We start from the raw sequence: 21,957 nt of genomic DNA, 5'->3' as shown, positions 1-21,957 counted from the left end.
GTTTTCCATACTGGCTGCACCAATTTACATTCCCACCAACAGTGCACGAGGCTTCTCTTTTCTCTATATCCTCACCAACACTTGTTGTCTTTTTGATAATAGCCATTCTGACTGGTGTGAGGTGATAAAGTTATTTCTTGCACACACTTCAAGTCCATCTGTGGCCAGCAGAGGCTAAATTTGGTACCTAAATTTGCAGCAGGGATGCAGGTCATGATGGCAGGGGCAAGGGAACCCAGGGAATCACAATGTGGCTCTTCCTTCTGCTCACATTTTATTGGCCAAAGTAACTGCCACGGCCATGAGTAACTTCAAGGGGCAGAAAAATGCAATTCTACAGCATACCAAGAAGAAGAGCCAGAAATCTTAGTGAATAGCAGTTCTAATTCAAGTTGTCAGATGCTAGCCTGTAATAAGCTGAGGTACAGTATTTTCAGTCTTAAACATAATCCTGTACATAATTATATTACTATATATACAAATGAAGTGGAAAAAATAGTTACTTTTAAGCATGTGGCAAGAACAAATTGGATTAAGAGCAAGACATGTGTGCCATTAAACCAAATATTGAATACTCACGAGATGATTATTTTCTTTAGGTAAGGAGCATAAGGCAGGCCAGCCTAACAGGCGTCTGTTTAGTAGGATTCCCTATCACACTGAGGCAGTAACTATAGACATCAGAATCTATTTGACAAGAGGCTGAGGAAAAAAGTCCAAAAAGCAAAGGCAGCATATGACAGATTCCTGGACAGGCTAATGCAAAAAGACTAATTTCCACTTTAAGCAGCCCAAGATAAAAATAGCCGTTCATAAAGTCAAGCAAGCAAAAAAGAACATTCTGGGTTTTTAGGCCCACTTTTAAAATGAGTGCAATGGCACCATTTACTGCAAAGATCCATTCAAACTCAGAATCGATAGCTCTAATAAAATTCGACTGGCGTAAGTTCCCATTCCCGTTTAGGCACATACCAAAAAGTGTGCTTAACATTAAAACCAAACCAAAACAAAAGCACATATACTTTAATGATTCAATAATCACAACTACTTACCTCAGAATTTGTTAATGAGTCTTTCACTCTGGGAGACTAAAAGAAATACAAAAAAAGGAGGCTTGTTAACTGAAAACTCAGGTTACTTGTAGTCAGTTCCAAACTGCACGGAATGTTGAAATGCAAGTCAACTCCATTTCACTCTGATCCATAATTAACTCATCGGTAACTCTAGTGAGAGTTTTCTGGAAAAAGAAAACTGTCATGATACTACTGTATTCTTTGTCCAGGTAGCCTGTAACGCATCAATATACCTACGGTATTTTAAGTCTAGAACTTGAGGTTTATAAGCAAACATAATGGGACTGAGCTATCAGTTAGTAGGGAGGTCACATTCTTCAAAGTTCAATTCTTTCTACTAATCATGAACATATTATGTGCATAATATCTCAAACCAAATGTAAACATTCGAGCTAATTATCCAACACATTCTTAAAGCAGAGTAATTCTGATTATAGGCTTTAATGAAGAAAACTCTTGAGCCAAAATTGAAATACTAATTACAATATGCCATATGAAAATCTAAAGCTAAATTGATTCAGTAAATCATAAGTTAGTAGTAATTCTGGATACAGGCACTGGAGAATACATAAAACAACAACATATCTCTAAACAAACGTCAATTTATGGTAAATTCTACCAAGTGTGAATTTAGACTTCTTATAAGGTCAGTTTAGGTTTTTAAAATTTTCATTACCATTTTATTAAGGAGAATCAAGGTACAGGCAACAGCTAATGGGTTACAGCAAGTATACAGCCAACACAAAACCTTAAAAAAAACTTTGTTTGGAAATAATTTCAAACTTACAGAAAGTTGTTAGAATAAGAATAATACAAAGAACACTGCTATACCCTTTACCCAGATTCATCCATTACTAACCTTTTTCCTCATGTGCTTTATTATTTAGTGTTCACTTTCTCTCTTTTTAAATATATATATTTAATCAGTCCTGTACCATTTGAGAATAAGTTGCATATAATCATAGCTCTTTACAACTGAATAGTCACTGTGTATTTCTTCCTCTTCTTCTTTTTTTTAAAAATATTTATTTATTTGGCTGTGCCGGGTCTTAGTTGTGGCACTCGGGATCTTCGTTGCTGCGTGCGGGATCCTTGTTGCAGTGTGCGGGATCTTTAGTTGTGGCATGAGGGATCTAGTTCCCTGACCAGGATTGAACCTGGGCCCCCTGCATTGGGAGGGCAGAGTCTTAACCACTGGACCACCAGGAAAGTCCCCACTGTGTACTTAAGAATAGGGATATTCTCTTACATAACTTCACACTACTAAAGCAATCAACTTAAGTAAATTTAAAAATAATACTTTAATTTACTCTCTATAATCCAACTTTTCCAATGACCTCCTACACATAATCATTCCCCCCTGCCTACTACACACTCTATTTGAATAGAATGCTCCTAATTTGTGGTTTGTCTGATGTTTCCTCATGATTCAGACTTAAATGAATTCTACAGAGTGACGTATCCTTCCTATAGTGTCATATCTTAGGGAATCACATGTTCCTCTACCCCTCATTAGTGATGTTAATTTTAATCATTGAGTCAAGGCATTTTCTAATTTCTCAGGTACGCAGTATTTTTTTCTTGCAACTAATAGGCCATCTATGGAGAGAAACTTTAAGACCATGTAAATATCCTGTTCATCAAAATTTTCCCATATGTTTAGCACCTATTGATGATCCTTGTCTGATCTAACATTTACGATTGTTTTATGATAGCTGTAAAATGATGAACTTCCCCATCCACTCCTACATTTACCAGTCAGCACTGGCAGTTACTGTAATGAAAACCCATCCCCCCCCCATGTATTTATATATCTGTTTATTATTAGTATGGGCCTATAGATTCCTATTTTTTAAATGATTTATAATTTATTCCTACACTTAATGATTTTGATGGTTAAATTCTCCCTAATTTGGCCAGTGGGAGCTCCTTCAACCTGGCTCATATTATTATGACTTTTTTAAAAATAAAAGATCTTTTCTTTCTGTCAAAAGAAGATATTCCAGATTTATCTTGCATTTTCCCTGTGTAAGCCCTGGAATCAGCCATTTCTCCAGTGAGCCTTTGTTCTTTAGTAGGGAATGACATTAGAAACCACGATCTGGGCATAAGGTATGTTCACTCTTGTAATCTTCGATTAGATGACAGAAACTGTGAATTTTACCTTGTTGCATGCTGATAATTTCTATAAATCTTCTTGAGCTTTGTTTTGGAATACAGTAAAGTTACTTGGAAATAGTTTAATCCTTTTGGATCCTGCTTTGATGAGCTGTTAGTTGGGTCTGGAGCAGTGTTCGGTCTAGGGCAATATATTACACCCCATTACTAAGCACTCTACCAAATGCCCTGTGAATTATAAGTTTCTCCAGTCTAACTGCTGTTCCTGGCTGTGTGAGTGCTGGGCACTTTCTCCACATGGGTAGTTTTCTCACATATAGTCACTGATAAGTATGCTGCTGAATACTCAAAAGGGAAGCTCTAAGCTTCTTTCTCTGGGTAGCTCTCTCCTCCTTGGTACTCTACCTTATCAAATTTTATCTGCCTTGATCTCTTACCTCTATTTACTCAACTCTCAAAAACACTTTTCAAGCCACAGTGAAAAGAAAACTGCCCCCAAACTGACTTGGATGTTAGAATTAGCAGAGAAGGACATTAAAATAATTATTATATATTCATATCTTCAAAAAGTTAAGTAGAGACATTGAAGATGCCAAAACAACACCAAATCAAACTTCTAGAAACTAACAACCAAATCAAACACCAAATCAAAATTCTCGTATTACACCTGAGATGGAAAGGAGACTGGATGGGAGATTAGCAGCAGATTAACACTGCAGAAGAAAGACTAATGAACAGGCCAGCACTAGAAACTATGCAAAATGAAACTGAGGGAAAAAGAATTTTTAAAACATGAAAAGACGATCAGTGAGCAGTCAGATGACTTTAAGCAGCCTAATATACATGCTATTGGACTCTCCAAGGTGGAAGGACAGAAAAAGCATTTGAAAATGTAATAGCTGAGGGACTTCCCTGGTGGTCTAGTGGTTAAGACTCCACACTCCCAATGCAGGGGGCCCAGGTTCAATCCCTGGTCAGGGAACTAGATCCCACATGTGGCAATGAAGATCCCACGTGCCACAATTAAGACCCAGTGCAGCCAAATAAATAAATAAACAAATAAATAAATATTAAAAAAAAAGAAAATGTAATGGCTGAAAACTTTCCAAACTTGATTAAAAAACTGTAAACCCAAAGATCCAAGAAGCTCAATAAACCCTAAACATGAAACATGGAAAAAAAAAAAAAAGATACACCTAGGCATACCATGTCAAATTGCTCAAAACCATTCATAAAGAAAAATATCTTAAAAGCAGCCAGAGTAAAAACAAATGTGACTTATAAATGAAAAGGTAAGTATACAAGCAGATTTAATACTGGAAACAATACAAACAAGAAAATGTTGGAACAAATTCTTTTAAGATATAGGCCCACCTCATTTTATTGCACTAGGCTTTATTATGCTTTGCAGATATTGCATTTTTTTACAAATTGAAGGTTTGTGGCAACCCTGCACTGAGCAAGTCTATCAGCGCCATTTTTCAAATAGTATTTGCTCACTTCATGTCTTGGTGTCCACTTCTAGCAAAAACTAACACACTCGCACACACGATCCAGGATATACCAATTGAAGAAGAGGTGCACTGTTCCTCTTCAGGTAGAAAGTTAACAGACTTTAGGGACAAAGTTTCAATTGTTAGGCTTTCAAATTCTCTAATCTTTTCTTCTGCAGTGTTTAATCAGCCATTCATCTAATCCAGTGTGTTTTCATCTCAGACACTATAGTTTTTATTTCTCGATTTAGGTCATTTTTATATACCCTAAATATTATCACAGTAAAACAGATATGCCAGTCCCCTTTTCCATGTAGAATTACTTGGGCTCCTGTTGTTAATAAGTTGTTCAAGAAAATTCTGTCTGTATTTTTTATATTTTAGCTGGTTAAACTGAACAGAACCACAGAATATAGTATTATCTCAGAGGCTTCAGACAAAAAGATAGAACTCTAGCTAAAGCATATAGTTTAACAAAACTTACCCTGAGTTGTGAAATTGCTGCTTTCCCTTCCTCACTTTCTTCATCAAATTCATCATCACTCCACTCCCAGCCACCATCTTCTGTCTTATGAAGACGGCCACTGGAACCTGGTACTCTCCGAACCTGCTCATTAGGAAGAGAGACGTGGACTATGGTAGTGTTTGACACTTACTATATAGAAAAGTCAGCCATATTCTCTCTCCTTCTATTACTTCAATGTTGTAAGCAGATAATAATTTTCCCAATAGAGAAGTTTTCCTATATAAACTCACATCCTCCATCCTTCACTTGCTTTCTGTTCATAATCTCCACTATTTGTCTTTACTCACAACCACTGACCCTCCCTGTACTCCCATATTCTGAGCCTGCACATCATCCAAATCCTTCTTATGTGAAGTCACAGGTCAAATCTGATTAATGGTTTCATATCTTGAGACACTGAAAAAAGGTGTGGGGGGGTGGAGTTTAAGCCCTCAAATAAATAAACCCAAGATAAAGAAGATGCTGCTCTTTTTTTTCAATTTTAATGTTTAAAATCACAATTATACCTCCATAGTTTCAAAAGTACTACAACTATGCAAGTGTTGTTAAGAAAAAGAGCAGTCCCCTAACTTTCATATTCTTCCTCACAGGCAACCACTTTCAATTCATGTTAGCTTATTCTTTTGGAATTTATATTTATCTCTCTGAGTAACCTGTTCTTATTATTACCCCTTGATTTTCTAGTTTTAGGAATTATCTATTGAACTTCCTGCTATGCAAATGAGAATTAAACCCTATTATCAATCCCCTACTCTTTTTTCAAGATACATTGTAATTTTGCTTAAATCAATATTCAGTGTTTATATAACATGATTATATAAACTATACAGGTGAACCTTATTATATATTACAATTACTTTTCTTTTCTGCATAATTTTTTAATTTCCCCTGGAGTTAATATTTGCTTATTTCTTACTTGTCATATTCATCCCTCAATTCTCTCCCTGCTGTGTAAATCTCCTCTCACCATATTCACATATATTAGGTATTCATCAGTATTATCTTCTTGAGAAAGCCTCTCACCAGAGCCTCCTGATCTGTTCCACCAGACTGACACCAGGTCTGGTACTTTAGATCTCACTCTACCGTCATCTAGAGGACCATGCTTCCTAGATCACATGACTTCCCTGTTCTTACTTTAAACACTTCCTCTACTATCAACATGGCACATTTATTAAAGCCAAGCATTTCTGAACATAACTTGATTCTATTCCCACACTTCACTTACAGTCTGACTGGTTAAAAAAAAAATCTGGGTTAGAAAACATTTTTTTTTCATAATGTTGAAATAGTGCTGCATTGTGATGTGGCTTCCAGAGATGCTGCTGAGGTCATTATGACCCCGATCCTGTCCATGCCCTGTCCCCCTTCTCTGGAAAGCTACACATCTTCTTTTCGTCTCCGGTATTATGAGCTACCATGGTAAATGTGCCTTACTGTTGGTCTATTTTCATTCACTGTGCTGGGTACTTGGGCTCTTTCAATCTGGAAATTCAGAAAATTTTTCTTGAATTATTTTTTCAGTAATTTCTTTTCTTCTGTTTTTCTCAGTTCTCCTTTTCTGGAACTCTTTTAACTCAAATATTGAGGCTTCTCAAATAATCTTCTAATGTCCTCATCTTTTCTGTTATCTATCTCTTGGCCTTTTGGCTCTGTTTTCTGGGAAATTCCTCAACTTTACCCTAAAATCTTTGTAAAGAAGTTTTTTCATTTCTTCTATAATGTTTTCAATTTCCAAGAGCCATTGGTGGTAGCGCCATTCTCTAAATGCTTCTTTTTTAAAAGTAACAGCTTTACAGAGATATAATTCATATATCGTAAAATTGACCCATTTAAGGTATTATAATCCAATGATTTTTAGTATATTCAGAGCTGTGAAACCATCTCCACAATCAAATTTTGGTCATTTTCATCACTCCCTCCACCCCCCAAAAAACATCCCATACCCATTAGCAGTCACTGCCCTTTTCCCTACAATCTGCTCAAGTCCTAGGCAACCAATAATCTACTTTCTGTCTCTATACATTTGCCTATTCTGGATAGTTCACATAAATGGAATCATAGAATATGTCTTTCAATTAGCATAATGTTTTAAAGGTACACCCATGTTATGGCATGTATCAGTACTTCATTCATTATTTCTGAATAATATTCCATTGTATAGGTACATGACATTTTATATATCCATTTATAATAGATGGACATTCAGGTTGTTTCCACTTTTTAGTTATGAAGAATACTTCTATGAACATTCATGTACATATTTTTTTTTAACATTACTCTCTTTTCATTCCAGTCCTTACCCAAGGTAAGATTTCCAGAGATAAAGGCAAATTCAAAATACCTTCTATTTTAAGAAAGGATTTCAGAGCATTTTACCAGTAATATCTAGTAATAACCATTTTACTGCTACAGGCTTCATCACTGTGGTATTGTATTATTTGTTTGTAAATCTTTCCCCTACCCAAGGTGTGTCCTTAAGGGCAGGGAAAGTATCTTCATCACTTTTATATTTCTAGTATCTGGCACAGTGCCTGGCACATAACAGACACTCAGTACGTGGTATAGAAGGGAGGCTGGATCTATAAGGAGTGTGAAAGCATCTTTGGGAATGCAACAAGGTAGAGAAAAGAATATAAAGCAGTAACCTTTCAAGGAGCTACCAGTGCAGTTATAAATGCTGCAGTTACTAATGCCTCGATAAACAGCTTGGAGTAGGGAAGGGCATATTTGAAAATCTACAGATGGTCACCAAACTGCCTTCCAAGGAGATCTAGCCAGATCAGTTGCATGGTCTTTGTTATACTGAATAGAGTATGCAAACTGAAAGGCCCCACCAGCCCCCTTTCCACTCCCTCTCAAGGCCTGCCATGCCCAACTCCTCACCCAAACACCTGCTGAGTGAATATCTGAAAAGTAACCATTTGAAGGTATGCCAAATTACTAGCTTACCTAGACCACTAATATCTTGGTTTGGTCCTGCCTTAAGGGTAAAGGACTTATGTTTGTTCACTATTTTAAGGCTAGGTTACCCAAATAATATTGAAGGAAAGCCACAATCATCTTTTCTACTTTACTAACATTTCAAAGAGTTCAAAGTTGACAGCTTTGTGTATTGTAATAGGGAGGCATGTGGTATATGCTGCTTCCTTCTGCTGCCGATGGAATTCCAACAGAAACCAGAATGTTACTACTGGAAACAGATGAACTTCCTCTCATTGTTCCTGTACTTTTTCACATTAATCGTGAAATAATGGGGAAGTGGCTTCTACTTTAGTCAGGGGGAAGGACATAAGACTGAATTATTTAATTTTTTAAACTCTTTTCTTCTTAAAACATGTAGTTCTTCCAGTCAGCCAAGAGAAAGGATACTGTTATTTAATAGAAATTCACTCAGCCGAAGCAGCTTAGGATATAGATGTGTATGTTCAGCTTGAAGCTGTTTCCAACATTGCTGATGGTTTTTAATGTGGTTATATTTAGCCTCTCCTATCTCCCTCACGTGGCTTCAATGGGATTCACTTGGTACTCTGAACACTTTCTTCCATCAATATGAAGAATCCCCGGAAGTACCCATGGTGGATTTTTCTTCTCCGCCAACTTCCCAGCCATGGGTGTGTCCCTCCGCCAGCCCTCGGCTGACGGCGATTGGACCCATGTACATATTTTTATGTGTATATGTTTTCAATGCTCTTGGGTGTGACTAGGAGTGGAATTGCTGGGTCATATGGCAACTTTGTTTAGCCTTTTGTGAAACTGCCCGACTGCTTTTTAAAAGTGGCCACACCATTTTCCATTCCCGTCAGTAATGTGTAAGGGCTCCAATTTCTCTACATCTTTAGCAACACTTGTTATTGTTTGTCTTTTTTGATATAGTTATCCTAGTGGGTGTGAAGTGGTGTCTTCATTGTTTTTGTATGGTGTGAAGAAACTTCACAACTTTACAACTTACTCTGGTAGTTGCAAACAGTGATTTAACAGAATTTAGAATTAATTCATTAATTACGTAACATACCTTTTCATTCTAGTTGATAGTGGAGTAATACCAAGGCATACAGTAGACTATTGCTAAAAGAATATATCAAAGAATGCTAAAGATAAGACTGAAAGAAAATGAGTAATACTCATACTGTTAACACAGTATTAGTTAAATATACTTTCAAAATGCAAAAGTAAATCTATTCTAAGTAATTTCCCAGAAAAACTGAGTAAAATCCCCATTTACCTTTCTAGCTCTTTCAGAAATGGTTGGTGCTCTCTGCAATATTTTTTCTTGAAGAAATTCTTTATTCTGGAGAGGAAAAATAAGTATTTTCTTCTCACAAGAAGTTTTTATTGAACAAAATAACTGACACAGAAATATTCACAATTAAAATGTGATATAGTAACTGTTTTATAAAGAAGTTTGAAAAAAGCTTTGGAAGCTCCTTAGTATATTACTACCATGACTTTATAAATTGAGAAAAATCTTTAGTGTACTGTAAAAACCATTATCTATGAAAAGTTTGCTTTAACATATGTCCTTTGGGATCATGGTCCCACATTTCCCAACTACAGTAACATCCTACTTAACCCACATCTTTGGGAAATGAGATGTTTACTAATTTAGTAGTAAACCCTGAAATGCGAGTTCAGTATATTTCACAGAATTTTCCACAGATTTTATTTATAATGGTAAAGTTTAATATTCATTTTTCCTGTTTTAAGTTTTACCTGACACTTAATTTATATGAAAAATACATTTATCTTATATACCAAAGATTATATAAATAGTGCCCTCAGCAATTATTTGATCTACCATCATTCTTCCAAAAATAATCATCTTAATGCAACATCTGAACAGTGAACCTAATTTAGGTAATTGAGAAGGATCATATGAACACATGAAATCAAGTTAGAATGTCCTACCTTTGCTTTTTGGAAAAATTTGTGCCTTAACAGTTCTGCTGCTGTTGGTCTAAAACCAGAAAAGAAAGTTTTTATAAATTCAAGTGGAATGTGGGTTTTCATTTTCAAAAATGATTTCTTGAGCATCAAGATAAAAACTCAGTGTACTCCACTGTCCTCAACCTACTAAAAACCAAAAAGGATAAACTCAGTACAAGACATCGAACAAAATTAAAAAACTCAAATAGAAATGTTCTGATAATAATTATTGTAGGCTCTTTCAAAAATTCATTAGTGAAATGTTTCTTTTAAAAGCATGATTTCTTAGTGGCTTTCAATATATTTGCTATTTAATATTATTTCCCAAGAAGTTGGCTTTATCTGCTTTAACGAGGCAAAAAAATATATTTAAACTCACAAATCAAGCCCTGTGCTTCTTGCCACATGGTTGCTTGCAAGCCTTCAACTTAGGTAACTACATATTTTTTAAAAATAATTTCACAATTTCCTTTAAAAAAACTGAAGATTCTAAGAGTAACGTATAGTCCCCCAATTTAATCTAAACTCAGGTTTTTTTAAATTAATTTATTTTTACTTATTTTTTTCTTATTTTTGGCTGTGTTGGGTCTTCGTAGCTGTGTGCAGGCTTTCTCTAGTTGTGGCGAGCAGGGGCTACTCTTCGTTGCTGTGCGTGGGCTTTTCACTGTGGTGGCTTCTCTTGTTGTGGAGCACGGGCTCTAGAGTGCGTGGGCTTCAGTAAATGCGGTGCATGGGCTCAGTAGTTGTAGCTTGTGGGCTCTAGAGCGCAGGCTCAGTAGTTGTGGCGCACGGGCTCAGTTGCTCCGTGGCATGTGGGATCTTCCTGGACCAGGGCTCGAATCTGTGTCCCCTGCATTGGCAGGCGGACTCTTAACCACTGAGCCACCAGGGAAGCCCTAAACTCAGTTTTTAACTCAACTGTGTACAGTCTTACTTCATTGGCATAAAGGCACTGTTGTCCATTTCACAAACTAGTATGACTGAGAATAAATAATAAATACTACACTTAAGAAACTGGACCTGATTAACGCCACATACCTACCATGTAATCTTGAGCAAATCACTTCTCTAAGGTTCAGTATTACCTGGCCAAGTCCTTAAAAGCAGTGGTTCTTAAACACTGCTGTGCATTACAATATCTGGGAGTTAAAAAAAAAAAATCCTTGGGACTAAAGACATGAGGGTCATATTCTAGCTATGTCAGAGCAACAAGGTAGAAGCAGCCTACGTTTTGGATTGCCCTTCTGAAATAGAGTTGTCATACCACATGTGAACTGTTACACAAGAGAGAAATAAAGTCTTATCTTATTTAAAAAAAAAAAATCCTGATGCCCAGGCTGTTCCCCTTAACACTTAAAGCAGAATCTGTGGGGGCAAACCTGGGCATCAGCAGTTTTTAGAACTCCCCAGGTGATACCAATATGTACTCAAGCTTGAGAACCAGGGCCTCAGAGGATTCTTATAGATTAAAAGAGAGAGTCAGTGTGGAAGTGCTATGCAAACTGAAAGTAGACATTACCATTCCTATTTTTTTCATTCAGTCACAATTTCAAAATGTTCAACAGTTTGCACAACACTGTTGTTTATGATTCATTCTTTTCTTCTAGGTTCACTTCCTTTTTTCTAAAGTACACTTTAGAGGAGTTCTTTAAGTGATTAAAACATGACTAGAAAACTCAATTTTTGTCTGAAAAATAACTTAATTTCATGCTTACTGTTGAATGATAGTTTGACTAGATGGAGAATTCTGGGTTAACAGCTTTTTTTTTCTCAGCACTGTTCCAGTATATTCTGGCCTTGACTGTTGTTTTTGGGGAAGTGGCTGTCAATCTGCCTGCTATTCCTCAGTACGTAATCTGTTCTCTCAGGTCGCATTTAAGAGCTTCTCTTTGCCTTTGTGTCCAGTAGTTTCATGACAATGTGTACAAGTGGGAAAAGAGGGATACCACTTGGAATCTGGGGTGATATTTCCTTAGCCTGAAAATAAAGGTATTTCATCAATTCAGAAAATTCTCAGCTGTTATTTCTTCGAATGTTGCTTCTAGTTCACAGCGGTAGTGTTACACTGTGCGTTTTGTAATTCTGGATTGTGATCTCTTCAGTGCAAGAATTTCATAGGGGACTTCCCTGGCAGTGCAGTGGTTCAGAATCTGCCTGCCAATGCAGGGGACACAGGTTCAGTCCCTGGTACGGGAAGATCCCACATGCCACGCAGCAACTAAGCCCATGTGACAAAACTACTGAGCCCGCACGCCACAACTACAAAGCCCGCGTGCTGCAACTACTGAAGCCCGTGTGTCTAGAGCCTGTGCTCCGCAACAAGAGAAGCCACCGCAATGAGAAGCCCATGTATCACAACAAAGAGTAGCCCCCGCTCGCCGCAGCTAGAGAAAGCCTGCACGCAGCAACAAAGACCCAACACAGCCAAAAATAAATAAAATTTAAAAAACGAAAAAAAGAATCTCATGGACCTGAGTTTTGGAAGTATTCTAACAGTGCAGTTTCCAATTGCTTCTGCCAGAAATAAAACTGGCTTAGTAATAACTGTTTTACTTTCTAATCCTGTGGATTCCTGGATAATATGGGTATAAATTCAGACTGTAAACCTACAGAATGTCCAGGTCAGAGGGCTGGATTATTCAGGAAAGATTTCTGTTGTGTCTCTGTGATGATGGACAGATTTTTTTTTTGTTTTTTGGTCTCTCCTTTTACTCAGGATGCAGACTTCTGAATGTCCTAGCTTTAAGCAGAGATCTCAGTTCAAAATCCCCATTGGGTAGGCCCAATATCTCATTTCCAGTCCCCACTTGGAAGTTAAAAATCCAAACCAGTAGGTTATTGGAATGAATAGTGTCCTACTGAGGGGAGCCACAGAATTAGTTTATGATAGTTCTTGGATTTATGGCTTCCTTATTAATTCTGGCATCTGAAGACATCTCTTTATTGCAAGTTCATCTCTGTATTTGGTTTTTTAAGTTTGATAGATTTAGCCAGCATTTCTGGGTGTTTGTAACAAGAGAATTCTGTTATTTTAGTCAACTAACTTGGCAGAAGCAAAAGCATTACCTATGTTTTATACCAATTTATTCAGAAAGAGAAAAAAAGTTCTAAAAACAAAGGTTTGAATTTTACTGCCTATTTTCTTACCCTTTCCAATATTTCCAACAGTAAATTTTGAAGCCCATTATATATACTAAAGACATGATCAAGGATGTCAGTTCAAATCTTTTACTTTTGTTGAGCTTTAGAAAAATCAAAATTAAAGACCTCTTAGTGCTAAGAAACTGAGTGGACTATGTATATACTATGTGAAACAGAAAAATAAGACAGAGTGGGAACAGGGCCCAAGGTTAGAAATCAGGAGTTTTGGTTGACCTCAAAGATAAAAGATTGTATTCAATGATCTTCAACATTCTATGCTTCTGTTTAATTCATGAAGATACACACATTAGATGATCATGTTTCTCTTACCTACATGCCACCCAATTTTTCTAATGTTAACAATAAGCTCTTTGACTTTTTGGTCCACTTAACTAAAATATCTTTCTAGTAAGGAAATAAGTATGACTATTCGACATTAAATATAATATTTGCTATGTATATTGCTCTTGTTATTAAAATTGTAAAGAGCATTAAGATACTGCTTTACTTACAACTCTTAAATGCAAATTGAAAATAAGCCCTCCCACTAACTTGGCATTTCAGTAACATAGAAATTTATAATTATAAGAAATTAACCAGGAAATAGCTTAACTATTTAGGGTACACTGTATACTAAAAAGAAGGGAGAAAGTAATTCACTCATTCCAATCTAGTATAATGGTCTGTGCATTTTTTCCCTAATGTTTGTATTTAGTTCCTTTGAATTCACTGTGCATGTATGTATGTATGGCATGTATGTATGTGATTCTTAGGCTTCCCCAATGGTTTATATATTAGATGAAGAGAAAAGTAAGCTTTATCTCATATTTTACCTTTTTTCTGGATCCTTTTGAAGGCACAATGAAATCATTTTTCTAAATGATTTTCCATACTTCTTCAGCATTTCTTTATCTTGAACACCAGTTTCCAAAGAAGGAGGATCATTCTGCAGTGTCAGCATTAAAACCTGTAAGAATTTTTAATACAATATAAACTTCAGAAGACTCAGTAAAGTAAATATTGCGGCCAAGTTTTTTCAATATAGACAACCTCCAAACATACGAGCAGATTTCATTTTCTAAAAGTTCACATCTAGACCAGTTGTTTGGAAACTAGAGTTATTTAGGTGTTTTCCACATAAATAGTATCTTATAGATAGTTGGCTTCCCAGGCATGTGCCTACAAGGGCTCAACTGTATCAACATTGTACTGTATGTCCTTTAGTTGGAATCCTTTCTTCATGTCCTCTGTCCCCATTCTTATACCAGCAAACTATCTTAAAAAAAATTAAAACCATAGCAAAATTAAGAGTGTGACCTTGCTGACTTTACCTATTCATGGCTCTGTTCCAACCTGACCCCTTGTAACCTGACCTCCTCTTCCCAGAACTCCTCAGAAACTTCAATCATAGAAATCACTGATGATGTCCCAGTTAACAAAACTACAGCCTCTTTTAGTTTGCATTCTTCCTACCTTCCCTGCAGCAACTGTCCATCCGAAATCTCTTCCTTCTTTGACTGACATGGCAACATACTATCTTGATGCATAGAGATGTAAATAATAAAGGTCACATTTATATGGTGGAATTTGGGATGATTTGTGTTTTTCTATACTGTTTGACTTTTTAATAAGAATATAAGCCATTTTTCTGAGCACAAAGTCAACACCAAAATTAAAAGGCTATAATCAGAATTATTACTTGCTATTCAGATTCAATTTATATTTACTGAAAGGGAACTACTAAGATTGGCAGTATTTCTCGTTTTGAGCAAACAGCTTAACATGTATATGTCTGGCTACAACTGCAGGAGTCACTGCCTACAATGATATAAAGTAAACCTCATCTTCCTCCCCCATCTCTTTTTAAAAATAAGCCATTTCTTGGACCTAAAAATAGCCTCCCACCTTACAGTTATTAAAAAACCATCCTTTTCAAAACCTTGTGAATATTCACTTACACCTAGGCATCTTGACCTTTAAGAAAAAACCGTGGCCTTAAAATATCACTAACCTTTCACGCATCAAATATATAGGTCAATATACATATGTTTTGAATATGCAGATATAGAGAGGGTTTTCATACTATCTGCTTACTGGTTTTGTCCCTCTCTACATTGTTAAAGGGGACAAAATAACATTTTAAAGGTTCTAAAATGCACCAAGAACATAGATATATGAATAATATCACTATGACAAAAATTCACAACGGTGGTCACCAATTTAAACAGTCATAGGGCATTTTGTAAAGAGATCAAGCAGAACTATAAACAACAGCTACAGTTACAAACAAATAGAATTCATGTGCATATTATAATTAAGGGGTCACACAGATAAAAATGGCTGCCAACAGTACTGGCAGAACCATCTTGAAACACAAAAAACTCATTTATTACTAACGTTGGGGCATTAGGATTAAAAACTACGTTTCAGGTAACTACTCCTTCAGGATATAAAAGGCCTTTTAATAAAAGCTCCTTAATGTCCTACTTCAAAGCAAACTTTTATTCAATAACAGTGAGAATGATATATATGTATGGCACATGAACACTTTGCATGGATCTTATTTAACATATAAAAAGCACTTAAAACACTTAAAAGCACTTAAAAACAGTGCCTGGCACAGATAAGTGCTGAATCAATGTTAGTGATAATTACTATTAACATGTAACCCTTCCAACAACCTTATAAAGTAGAAATGATCATCATCCCCACTGAGGCTGTTCTACACAAGTGACTGTGGGGAACACACCCTAAAATAAGACACAACAGATCCTAATATCAAACTAGTTACACAGTCAGGAGATGGTGAGTCATCATATAAAAAGCTCAACTACAATGTAAAGTCACCCAATGCTAAATACCAAATATCTAATAGAGATTTTAACTGCTACAGGAGTTAGAAGGAATGCAGGGCAGAATTCTATGGATAAGAATGTCAAACGAATCAGGCTCCCGGACTTCAGACTATACTACAAAGCTACAGTAATCAAGACAGTATGGTACTGGCACAAAACCAGAAATACAGATCAATGGAACAGGATAGAAAGCCCAGAGATAAACCCATACACATGTGGTCACCTTATTTTTGACAAAGGAGGCAAGAATATACAATGGAGAAAAGACAGCCTCTTCAATAAGTGGTGCTGGGAAAACTGGACAGCTACATTAAAAGAATGAAATTAGAACACTCCCTAACACCATACACAAAAATAAACTCAAAATGGATTAAAGACCTAAATATAAGGCAAGACACTATAAAACTCTAAGAGGAAAACATAGACATAAATCACAGCAAGATCCTTTTTGACCCATCTCCTAGAGAAATGAAAATAAAAACAAAAATAAACAAATGGGACCTAATGAAACTTAAAAGCTTTTGCACAGCAAAGGAAACCATAAACAAGACGAAAAGACAACCCTCAGAATGGGAGAAAATATTTGCAAATGAAGCAACTGACAAAGGATTAATCTCCAAAATTTACAAGTAGCTCATGCAGCTCAATATCAAAAAAACAAACAACCCAATCCAAAAATGGGCAGAAGACCTAAAAAGACATTTCTCCAAAGAAGATACAGATTGCCAACAAACACATGAAAGGATGCTCAACATCACTAATCATTAGAGAAAAGCAAATCAAAACTACAATGAGGTATCACCTCACACCAGTCAGAATGGCCATCATCAAAAACTGTACAAACAATAAATGCTGGAGAGGGTGTGGAGAAAAGGGAACCCTCTTGCACTGCTGGTGGGAATGTAAATTGATACAGCCACTATGGAGAACAGTATGGAGGTTCCTTAAAAAACTAAAAATAGAATTACCATATGACCCAGCAATTCCACTACTGGGCATATACTCTGAGCAAAACATAATTCAAAAAGAGTCATGTACCACAATGTTCATTGCAGCTCTATTTACAATAGCCAGGACATGGAAGCAACCTAAGTGTCCATTGACAGATGAATGGATAAAGAAAATGTGGCACATTGGAATATTACTCGGTCATAAAAAGAAACGAAATTGAGTTATTTGTAGTGAGGTGGATGGACCCAGAGTCTGTCACAGAGTGAAGTAAGTCAGGAAGAGAAAAACAAATACTGTATGCTAACACATATATATGGAATCTTAAAAAAAAAAAAAGGTTCTGAAGAACCCAAGGGCAGGACAGGAATAAAGATGCAGACGTAGAGAATGGACTTGAGGACATGGGGTGGGGGGAAGGGTAAGCTGGGATGAAGTGAGAGAGTGGCATGGACATATATACACTACCAAATGTAAAATAGCTAGCTAGGGTTTCCCTGGTGGCGCAGTGGTCGAGAGTCCGCCTGCCGATGCAGGGGACACGGGTTCATGCCCCAGTCTGGGAGGATCCCACATGTCGCGGAGCAGCTGGGCCCGTGAGCCACGGCCACTGAGCCTGCGCGTCCGGAGCCTGTGCTCCACAACAGGAAAGGCCACAACAGTGAGAGGCCCGCATACCGCAAAAAAAAAAAAAAAAAAAAAAAAAAGCTAGCTAGTGGGAAGCAGCCACATAGCACAGGGAGATCAGCTCGGTGCTTTGTGACCACCTAAAGGGGTGGTATAGGGAGGGTGGGAGGGAGATGCAAGAGGGAAGAGATATGGGGATATATGTATATGTATAGCTGATTCACTTTGTTATAAAGCAGAAACTAACACACCATTGTAAAGCAATTATACTCCAATGAAGATGTTAAATAAATAAAGTGAAGGAGAACAACAACAAAAAAAGAATGCCAAATGAAGTAAGGCTCTGAAAGAGAATTGAGGCATGAGCTGGGGTAGTATTTTGAATGTGAGCTTCACCTTCATTGGCGGATACTTATGATAAGGAGCTGCCCCTGTGGCCAGTTCAATTGCTGTGATCCCAAAACTCCAGATGTCAGCTTTAAAATCATAACCCCGGACCTGTACAGAACAGAGAGATGTACAAGATTATTTTTACCACCCTAAAAGCACTTTTAAAAGAGAGCTTCTAATATGTATCAAGAACCATAAATTTTAAGCCAATAAAATATAATCTAAAGTTGGCAAAAGCCAAATATACTTGGTAAGAGGAAAAAAGAAAAGGAAAGAAAGAAAACTGAATGAATGTTCACCAACAATGGGGAAATAGTTAAGTATGGTATATTCACTTAAAAAAATATTATACACTCAACTAAAAGCAAAATTAATGAATTCTATATGAAAATACGGAAAACCACTTTATGATGTTATATGATAAAGCACTTATGAAGAAAAACGATTACAAAAGTTTTCATAAGTTCTGATCCTATTACAAACAGATATATAGCCTATTAAAGAAAAAAACTAGAAAGAACTAGAACAAAAAAAAGTGTTAGGCAGTCTTAGACATAGTTTTCCCAATTTCCTATGTTATGGTATTGTTTTTTTCTTTTTTTAAATTAATTTTTATTGGCGTATAGTTGCTTCACAATGCCGTGCTAGTTTCTACTGTACAGCAAAGTGAACAGCCACACGTATACATATATCCCCTTTTTTTTGGATTTCCTTCCCACTTAGGTCACCAGAGAGCACTGAGTAGAGTTCCTTGTGCTACACAGTAGGTTCTTATTAGTTATCTATTTTATACACAGTATCAATAGTGTATATATATCAATCCCAATCTTCCAGTTCATCCCACCCCCCCTTCCCCCTTGGCGTCCACATGCCTGTTCTCCACATCTGTGTCTCTATCTCTGCTTTGCAAATAAGATCATCTACACCATTTTTCTAGATTCCACATATATGCGTTAATGTTTTTCTTTTTCTGACTCACCCCACTCTGTATGACAGTCTCCAGGTCCATCCACATCTCTACAAATGACCCAATTTTGTTCCTTTTTATGGCTGCGTAACACTCCATTACATATATGTCCCACACCCTCCCCATTAATTCCTCTGTGTTATGGTATTGTTTTATCACCTTAATTTTTAGAATGAAAAAAGTTACCAAGGGTGAGAATATTTTTAAAGTTGTTGGTGTGAATATGTTGCCAAATTTCTCTCCTTTATACTGTCACCAGCATATTATATAATTAAATATTTTAATTTTCTATCCTAAGCAATATAGGAGGAGAAACAGGTTTGGGGAGTGTGTGGTTTGAGACCTAAAATTAAAGCTCCATATTACGTGCTGCTTCAACATTGGGTAAACAGGAGGACCTCTACTGACGTAAGCGAAAGTTCCCTTCCCCAGTCTCCTCCCAAGGAGAAGGCCCCCTAGGCCCAACAACCCTGCATATCAAATGCATCAGGTACAGTTCCTGTTTATTCCTGAGTAGCAGGTTTCCCTGCCAGCCCTCAGAATTGTTCAAACAAGCCAATCACACCTTCACAAGGAAACCAAAGGGCATATCACTCTCTTGATACTACAAAGCCTGTCTCCTACAGCAACTGTTTGTTCTTTTCCTTCCTAAGTGCAACCCCGTGGGGCATGCAGTGTCCTCTGCCTCCAGATATGTGTACATACAAATAATAAACTGCTGTCAATCTCATTAGGCCCAGTGTCAGGTGCTGTGCATTCAGCCATCCCCATAACCCTAGCATGGGAAGCCTTCCCTCACCAACAGGGTCAATATAGGCCTGTACTGTATTGTATTTTATTGTAACAGAATAAAAAGTAGATTCAGTTCTACATACTGAGTTTGACATAAGACATTTATGTAAAACATCTATAGGGAATTGGAAATATCTATCCGGAGGCTTAAAAAACAAGACTCGACTGGATATAATTTAGAAATAATTAACAGGTGGGAAGTGGAGATGAAAATAGTATGTGTCGTCAGAGAACAGAAGAGTCAGAAACAAGGTGCTGGGGAGCAGTGTCATTTAGCAGTAGAAGGAAAGCCAGAAGAGAAGCCAGAGAAATGGCCCGACAAGTAGATGAAGAATGAGGAAGCTAAGGATGTGAGTAAAGGGGGAAAAGGTCAACAGTTTCAAATGCCACAAAGAGAGCGAAACAAGGAGCAAAAAAATGAGCACTGGATTGGAGAAACAGCAGTTTCCATTAGGTGATGGGATGAGCGACATCAGACTACAGTTTGTTTGACAACCGGGAAAGAGGGACTTGGAGAAAACTAGTCCTTCAAGAGCCATAGCAATGAAACTACATGTAAAAAAAGTCAGGTCATTTAATTTGTACTAAGGATATTAGCATTAAATCAATCTTGATTATATTATTCCTTAGGTTGCCTTTTGTATAAATCTTGAGATTCATATGTCCTTTGTTAAGATTCTAGAGTTTTTTTGTTTTTTTTTTAAGCACGGACCAGTCTTAAGGAACAGAGACGTACTTCCCAAAGCTAACCTAGTAGAACAAACAAAAGCAAACACTACTCAATTTTTTCAATTTTGTAACAAAACCCCAAATCGTTTTAAAAAGACAAAAGACACAGTACCTGTTCCATAACTTCAGGTGCCATCCAGCAAGGGGTTCCAACAAAGGTTTTTCTAACTTTATTTCGGGTAATGTCACCACCAGTTGCTAAAAAAGCACTAACTCCAAAGTCTAAAATAGAATACAACAGCAAGGCATTAAAAGTACAGTAACTAACATAAGTAGATAGGAAAGTAATATAGTTATGGCCCTATATACACAGCATGACCTTTTCTCTTCTTTCTGCTAAACTTCTTGACTAAATTAAGACATAGCTTAACAGATTCCTCACTCCATTCCTCTCCACCTCCACAATCATCATCTCAGATTTTCCTCCTTGCTCCGATCCATTCTTTTCATCTTCCCAAACTGAAATACTATATCCATTAAACACTAACTCCAGTTGCCTCTTCTCCCCAGCCCCTGGCAACCACCATTCTACTTTCTGTCTCTATGATTTGACTGCTCTTAAGTATTTCATGTAAGTGGAATCATACAGTATATCTTTTTATAACTGACTTATTTCACTTAGCGCAAGATCTTCAAGGTTCATCCATGTTGTAGCATATGTCAGAATTTCCTTCCTTTAGAGGTTGAATAATATTGCATTGTATGTATATACTACATTTTGTGTATTCATTCATCCACTGATGGACACTTAAGTTGCTTCCAAGTTTTAGCCATTGTAAATAATGCTGCTATGAAAATAGGTACACAAATACCTGTTTCAGTCCCTGCTTTCAGTTCTTTGGCATATAATTCCATTCAGAAGTGGAACTGCTGGATCATACGGTATTTTTATTTTTAATTGATTTAAGGAATTGCCATACTCTTTCCCACAACAGCTGTACCGTTTTACGTTCCTACCAATAGTGAACAAGGATTCAGATTTCTCCACATCCTTGTTATTTTCTATTTTTTGATAACAGCCATCCTAATGGGTTAGTATCTCCTTTTAGTTTTGACTTGCATTCTTTCCTGATGATTAGTGATACTGAGCATCTTTTCATGTGCTTTCTGGACATTGGAATATCTTCTTTGGAGAAATGTCTATTAAATTTTAAAATTGATTTTTTGTTGTTGTTAAGTTTTAGGAGTTCTCTATATATTCTGGATATTATAAATCTCTTACCAGATACATGACTTGCAAATCTTTTCTCCCATTTTGTGGGTTGCCTTCTTACCCTGTGGAGAGTGTCTTTTAAGGCACAAAATTTTTAAATTTTCATGAAATCCGACTTGTCTATTTTTATTCTTTTGTTGCCTGTGCCTTTGGTGTCAT

General features: G+C 36.7%; 1 protein-coding gene across 1 annotated transcript in view; it reads right to left on the bottom strand.

The window, feature by feature from the left end:
• The window catches only part of OXSR1 (oxidative stress responsive kinase 1), a 101,339-nt gene that overhangs the window by 13,534 nt on the left and 65,848 nt on the right, over positions 1-21,957 (bottom strand). Inside the window, exons 6-12 of the mRNA XM_060022187.1 lie at positions 20,698-20,807; positions 18,104-18,205; positions 14,111-14,244; positions 10,119-10,167; positions 9,436-9,501; positions 5,169-5,291; positions 1,053-1,088 (exon numbers count right to left, since the gene is read on the bottom strand). Coding sequence (XP_059878170.1) covers positions 1,053-1,088; positions 5,169-5,291; positions 9,436-9,501; positions 10,119-10,167; positions 14,111-14,244; positions 18,104-18,205; positions 20,698-20,807 — 620 coding nt within the window. The remainder of the gene's footprint in view (positions 1-1,052; positions 1,089-5,168; positions 5,292-9,435; positions 9,502-10,118; positions 10,168-14,110; positions 14,245-18,103; positions 18,206-20,697; positions 20,808-21,957) is intronic.

The sequence above is a fragment of the Delphinus delphis genome, chromosome 10, assembly GCF_949987515.2.
Source record: "Delphinus delphis chromosome 10, mDelDel1.2, whole genome shotgun sequence".
Lineage (NCBI taxonomy): Eukaryota > Metazoa > Chordata > Mammalia > Artiodactyla > Delphinidae > Delphinus > Delphinus delphis.
This window is presented reverse-complemented; position numbering and strand designations above follow the sequence as displayed.